Source organism: Limulus polyphemus, unplaced genomic scaffold (assembly GCF_000517525.1).
Source record: "Limulus polyphemus unplaced genomic scaffold, Limulus_polyphemus-2.1.2 Scaffold1186, whole genome shotgun sequence".
Taxonomy (NCBI): domain Eukaryota; kingdom Metazoa; phylum Arthropoda; class Merostomata; order Xiphosura; family Limulidae; genus Limulus; species Limulus polyphemus.
The window spans coordinates 144,271-151,861 of record NW_013666796.1 but is presented as its reverse complement, the minus strand read 5'-3'; the positions used below and the strand labels follow the sequence as shown (position 1 = coordinate 151,861).

Genomic DNA, 7,591 nt, shown 5'->3' with positions numbered 1-7,591 from the left:
AAGTAGATGGATAAAAAAAGATGGGGGGGGGGATTCTAATTTTTCAGTCATGAAAATGTTTAAGTTACATATTTTAGGAAAATTAAAAATGTATATACATACACGTCAGTAAAATAAAAAAAGTGTGAGTTCCAGATTAATTTTTTATTTTGGTAGGAACTGCTTTCACAACTTTATTAAAAGCTACTCTTCATCCTTCAACGACTTGTCACGCAGCATAATTTATTGAGCATGTTAAAAATGTTTATAGTTGGTTTGGACAAATTCAGTTATATAGTAATTAGTTTTGAAAGCCCTCTGAACATCTTGTAAACGTGGTGTGTGTGTTAAGATAGATAGTATATACCTGTATGTATATTTATCGTTCTTTAATATATTAATTTACCACATATCTTGCTAGCTTTTTTCTTTTATCGACGAGACACAAAGAAGAGACTTGATATAGAAGAAGCAAGAGAAGTAGTTTATCAGCCAATATTGAAGCCAAGTGTAAGTGAAGCGGATACAATTCAGCCAGAAAGTAGGGATAGCTATTTAACTGAAACTGAATCGGAATGCACATCAAGTCCACGTCGAAGTCCTCTAAGGATTAAGGCCAAAGGTTTACTGGAAAGGTGTGCGCTTCAAGTGTTTCTTTGCTATATTTTATGTAATTGTTTTTTTTTTCTCGTCTTCTCATTCATGTGAGTCATAGTGCTTAACATACATCATGTGTAAAGTCCCTAAAACAAATACTTAATTTATTTCTGGTATAATATAAGATATTGCAAAAACCTACTTTTTATTTTTAGACTTAACCATGCATGCATGGCATTGGTCCATTAGACTGACTTCATATCTATGAAGCTATATATAGTAATGTTTACTATAATTCTTAATACACATAAGAAGCTTTTAGTTAACATTACGAGTTTGTTGTACACAAAAAAATTGTTTTTAATAACTTATTTCTATTAAAGATTGGTCTGTGGATCTCTGAAAGCATTTACTGAGTCAGTCCAAGTGAAAGCCAAGAATCAGAATATTTCTTTTGATGTTGCAGTTTCATATTTAATTTACATAACCTTTAGAACTGCCTAAATTAACTGTCAACAGTTTTTTGTAAAACTATATTTTATCTCTACTTTTCTCTACCCCTAACATTAACTGAAGCAAAATCATCAACATGCAGTGGAATGAAAAGTTGAAAAAGATGAAATAAAATCAAAAATATTTTTCTTTTTCTAGAATGACTGCAGATTGTAACATAACTTTAACTTTTAATTTTCTCGCATTTGCTGAGTGTTGTATTTTGCTCAGAAACAATTTAAGAAATTCACAAACACTAATGATTCAAGCATGCTGAAATCAACACAGGATCTAAATCTTTCAATTTTTATATATAAAATTGATTAAATAAAATTTATTTGTTCAATGAACTTCAGTTCTGAAGTATTTATTTTAAAAAGATGTATTGAATAATGATTAAAATTAATTTTCGGTACATTTTCTTTTAATTCAGTGGTTCAAGTTTGTTCTTGTAGCTGGCTTCACCTATCTTCACACCTCAGAATTAACCTACAACAGGTTTCAACAAACTGATTTTATTGGTATTGTCTCAAATAATTCAAAACCATGGCCACTTTTACGGGACACATCTTAGCAGCAAGGTCTCATAAAAAAAATGTATTCCATGAGAAAATTATTGTATCATTACAAGTCTGTGAAATATTAACAACAGTTTGTTTTTGCTTGTTGGCTGGTAAACGTTTATAGAATCTAAATATCATGTACAAGTAATCTTTTTTAGTATTGCACTGGTCAAAATGATTAATGGATAATCAGATCCTTTTATATTCTAGCTGTGACAATGTACAGCTGCTGTTATAAATTTCACAATGACATTACAAAGTGAACAGTATGAAAAAACTATAAAAAAATTAGTAATGTGAGGGTCAAATACTATCTGTGTTACCTGCGAGTTAATTTCTATTCAAAACATTTTGTGGACAAGACATGTGATCAGATATGCAGCTTTCAGTGATATATATAAAAATGAAGGAATCAATGTGTTTTGAGTTAGAGTTCAATAAGAGCAAAGTCTGTAAATAAATTGATTGATATGATGTAGAGAACATCAGATTGGCTAGAAGCTGGTCAAACACATCGCATTGCAGAATGTGGATTAAGTTTCAGACCAACAATATAGTTAGCTGGAGACCTACAGAGGGTAGACCACTTTTAACAAACCTGCATGATAACTATCTGACAACATAGGCATGACAGTTACTGTAGCTTCCAAACTGGATTAACAGTTTAGCAACAGAATTAACCCTGTGCATTCCAGTGATTCAAAGTGGGCAAATTGTGACCTATTTTTTTAGAGTTACTTCTAAAATACAATCCAAGAACTTTATTATTAATGTAGGTTGATATACTTGTCACCAAAAGATAGTTTATAATTCAAATTCTAATATTATCTTAGTTTTAGTTTCAAAAGGAAATATTTTAAGTTCTCAGTGTTCACTCTTCTGATTTGAATATTATATAAGTTTTAGTTTCAAAAAGGGCCTGGTATGGCCAGGTGGTTAGGACGCTCGACTTTGCAATCTGCGGGTCGCGGGTTCGCATCCCCGTCCCACCAAACATGCTCGACCTTTCAGCCATGGGGGCATTATAATGTGATGGTCAATCCCACTATTCGTTGGTAAAAGGGTAGCCCAAGAGTTGGCGGTGGGTGGTGAAGACTAGCTACCTTCCCTCTAGTCTTACACTGCCAAATTAGAGACGGCTAGTGCAGATAGCCCTTGTGTAGCTTTGCGCAAAATTCAAAACAAACAAACAATTAGTTTCAAAAGGAAATATTTTAAATTCTCAGTGTTCACTCTTCTATGTCGCATGACATATCTTCCTCTGAATTCTTCCCTTTAGATTTTATAACTTCATCAAACAGTTTCTGCAGTGCATAATCAATCGGAAATACAAACTACACAGACTGTCAAGGAAAATAAAAAATTAGAAGCTCCTATCTTTTCAATTTGCTGAAGTATCAATAAACTTGCAAACCCACCAGAGAAGCCAATCTTATTTCATTTGATTTCATGCCATTTATTCACTCGTGCCTACTTGCTTGATGAGAATATTTAAACGATGGAAAGAGCACATTGTAGTGTATAAGAGCCTTATGTTCATGTATTTAGTTTTAGTAGTCAAAGACAGTAGATTGCAAAAAACAAAATGCTAGATGCGCATTGAGTAAAGTCATTGCTCTGAGCAGTAATGGAATCTTTTTTAGACTATTTATAACTTAGAAAGCCATATAAATTATATTATTTTTTAGAATATTGTATTGTACTGCCTTGTATACGTTTTGTTCTGAATTACATACTTAAAAGTTGCATGAATTATTTTTGGACAACCAACAGAGTGAGAAAAAAAAAGTTGGGCTACTGAAGCATAGTATCTTTTATGCTAGATGACCAATGTTGTGTGTTACTCTAATTCACTGCCAGAGAACAGCCCATCTTTGTTGGTGTTAAGAATACATGGATTGGTCAAATAACATGTGGGCAACTGTTTTGTTCATAGATATGAGACGTGTACACATTTAGTGACATGCACGTGGTGATGATAGCATACTTCTCTCGATTGGAATTAGTATTGGTGTCTGTATTGAACTTTATGTTACAAAATGGTACTATGAATATCTTATGGTATAGAGCTGGAGACTTGCAACAATTAGCATTTCTGTATGCAGGTACAGATACCCAAAGGTTGATAACATTTGTCCCAGTGATGGTCAACTGAATAATAACTTCTTAGAAGAGGGTATGGAGAGAGAGAGTATGAACTGGCTAGAATACGTGCTACATTTGAATCCAACTGGACTTTGATAGGATAACATATATTTCAATGTTGATGAACTGGAAATGACTAATAGGATCAGTGAGTTACCTAATTTGAGCATGTTGCATTGATATACAATTTGCATTACACCTTAATTAACAAACATTTTCTGATGATTTATTAGACTGCAAAAGTAGTCTCATGTATATCAGATCACATGACTGGCCACCTTAAAAATGATGATTTATTAGACTGCAATAGTAGTTTCATGTAAATCAGATCACATGACTGGCCACCTTAAAAATGATGATTTATTAGACTGCAATAGTAGTCTCATGTATATCAGATCACATGACTGGCCACCTTAAAAATGATGATTTATTAGACTGCAATAGTAGTCTCATGTATATCAGATCACATGACTGGCCACCTTAAAAAGGATGATTTATTAGACTGCAATAGTTGTTTCATGTATATTTAGATCACATGACTGGCCACCTTAAAAATGATGATTTATTAGACTGCAATAGTAGTCTCATGTATATCAGATCACATGACTGGCCACCTTAAAAATGAACTCAGATGTGCCATTAATATTATTTGAGAATTGTATTTGTTCTATTCTTATGGCTAGAGTATAGAAAATTAGATTATTCCATGATCATTTGAGCAGTATATTTCTCTAAAAGAATTATGCTGCATATCCACCATTATTTTTCATTCAAAATTAGCTTGTTATTAAACAGTCTGTAGTATGAACAGACCAGAAACTAAGTATGTTATATTTCAGTGGTGTGCAGTGGGTTTTCGAGTAGGTTGTACAGTAATAACTTATCAATGTAGTATATCTCCAGAATGGGGGAAAAAAAAACATACAGAGAATAGGATTACTCTTCAACATATTTGTTTGTCAAATCCAGCCAGTGATATTTCTTTACAATCACAAAATCAAGCAAAGCATGTGACCTGTACATTGTTGAGATTGGACTTCTGTGTATGTACGAGCTGTCATGTTATTTTAATGCAGCATGACTTGCAGGATTTTACTAAGAGGTGGTAATGACGTAACTCCAGAAAATAGAGTATTGTTGGAAGTGCAAAGTTAGGCATTTATGATGATAATAAATACAGAAGAATCATTTGATTGTACAAACATTACTGCCACATTTTTAGTTTTATGACTGGTTGTGCAGTGCATGACCTGATTGCACACCACCGTTATATTTATTATTTCAAAGCTTGTAGTTTTTTTTTGTGAACATTTGTTACTAGTATTTGTGTCTGAATGTTTTCTCAATTTTTCAGGAGGGGCTCTAATGCATCATTAACTCTTGATCTGAATCATTCTATGGAAAATATCAATTATGGAACAACTCCTAAGGAATGGTTAGTCTTATTGTACTTTATACATCATATACCTAGTTAAAAACCTTGTGTCTCCTGATACTTGTGGTGTGTATGTGTGTGTATAGTGTATATCTTTCTTTTAGTTTTGTCTTAACTAGCTTCAAAATATATAAAAAAAATATAATAATGGCAAACTGGATGAACAGTAACCCGTACTTAATCAAAAGAGCTTTCACAATCACTCACGGTATTAGTGTATACTTACTGAAATTTCTGATGATGTCGGATGTTACAAATGTAGATGGTAAATATTCATTGGGATTTTATATGCGCTGTATTTTATGTTCGCAATACTTATGTCTGTCTGTATGTATGTGTGTGTGTGTAGTTATAGTTACTTAAAAACGATCTTCGTATTTCCATCTCGAGACTGGAAGTTACAATTGAATATTTTATTAGGCTTGTTACCTTGATTAGTTTGTGCTTAAGAGAAAATTATTTATATGGGAATTTCAATATTCAACATGTTAAATTTTAAAAGCTTGAAAATCTGTTCTATGAAAATATTTTTCATGTACGTGTGAAGGACATTTATCTAATTATAAGATTTTAAACATATTGAAATTTTCTGTGTTCCTCTAGCTCAGTAGAAGAATACCTTCTATCTGCAGGCAACAGAATCACCAAAAAACAGCTTCGAAACTGTCTTAAGGATGTTAAAGCTCTCCACCGTGAATTTTGGGTAATGTTACGTTTACATGGTTTCTGATTTTTTTGCTTTGAAAACCAAAGACATTTTAGTTTTGCTTAAATAATTAATAGTACTAAGAATATTAAGTTTTCTTTTATTGGTTTAATGTACCTTGATTTTAATTTTGAAAGTAGCTAAAACTTTTTATTTACTGGTGTATAGAATTTGGTGGTTAATTGATATAATTTATAAATAGAAGTAATCAACTAATAACATTAGTGTTTCCAGGTATTACTGTTTCTGGTTATTCTAAGTCATTGAAGTATTGCCGTTGTGGTTTCTTATTATTATTTTTGATTCATTATAATAATCAAAATTATTTTTTCTGATAATTACTGTTTTGGATTATTCCAGTCATCCAAGTAATCAAAATATTAGTTATCCCTACTTCTGCTGGCATGGTATGCATTTGTTCTCCTTGTGAACAACTAATGAATGTGGCCTATTGTTTAAATAATAATGTAGGTTTAACCTAATATATTGCTTACTTATTACAAGATACAAAAGTAATCAGTGTTACTTAGGGTTTAGATTGCTTTAATAAACAAAGTCGCAGCTAGTTAATATTCTTTATTCGGTCAAAAAATTGTGATTGCTGAATAACTTGCTCATTTAACCATGTCTGTCAGAAATTACTATTCGTAAACCAATAACAGTCTGACAGTATGTAACACCATTAAATCATTAACCTATCTACATGAATAGAACTCTTCTTTAATCAAGACTTGCTATATCTAGCTTCAGAAGTCTGTCTGTCTGTAACATGCTACTTAAATACTGCTTAATACAGCTCTAAGTTGTTTCATTTATTGATTTATCAGCATGCACATGTTTTTCTAGTTTCTTCCAACCTCTAATGTAAATAAATTAATAATAATTGTTTCTAAACTTTCACCCGTATCAAAGATTTCTTGCCTAATTTTGTGCAAAGTGGGTCAGCTGACCCTGTAAATGTTAAACTATACACAGTATAATTCTGAATTTACTTAGTGTATCTTCATGAAATTTTGCAAACTTTTGTTTGCAAATGTTGTATACAAAATAACGGATCCTTTAATAAAAATTTTTACTAAAGATTTGTCTGAATTTATGAAGCCTTCACTGAGTCAGTGGCTAGGGTGCTCGACTCGCAATCTGTAGGTCGTGGGTTCAAATCCCTGTCACATCAAACATGCTTGCTCTTTCAGCCATTGGGGCATTATAATGTGATGGTCAATCCTACTACTTGTTGGTAAAAGTTTAGCCCAAGAGTTGGCGGTGGGTGGTGATGACTAGCTGCCTTCTCTCTAGTCTTACACTACTAAATTAGGGACGGCTAGTGCAGATAGCCCTTGTGTAGCTTTGCGCGAAATTCATAACAAACAAATCTCTAGTGGGTTTGAAACATTTATTGTTATCTCAGCAAATCAAGAAGATAGGAAGTTCAGATTTTATTTTCTTTCATGTCATTAAGTGTAGTTTGTGTTTGTAACTGGTTGTAACCCTATTTTTGGTGTTAAACAATTCTCAAAGAGAGAAATCAAAGTGTAGAAGAGTTTTTCACACAGAAGAGTGAAAATAGAGAATCTTTTGTATATTTTTGTTTGAAATTAAAACCTTAGATAATATTCAAATTTGATGTCAAAATATTGACAAACGTTGATAATAAAAGTTTTTAATATTAATTAT

General features: G+C 32.1%; 1 protein-coding gene across 1 annotated transcript in view; it reads left to right on the top strand.

The window, feature by feature from the left end:
* LOC106462506 (receptor-type tyrosine-protein phosphatase R-like) overlaps positions 1 to 7,591 on the top strand; it is a 65,102-nt gene that overhangs the window by 40,732 nt on the left and 16,779 nt on the right. The window contains exons 7-9 of the mRNA XM_022389791.1: positions 401 to 614; positions 5,131 to 5,211; positions 5,815 to 5,914. Of these exons, the coding sequence (XP_022245499.1) occupies positions 401 to 614; positions 5,131 to 5,211; positions 5,815 to 5,914 (395 nt within the window). The remainder of the gene's footprint in view (positions 1 to 400; positions 615 to 5,130; positions 5,212 to 5,814; positions 5,915 to 7,591) is intronic.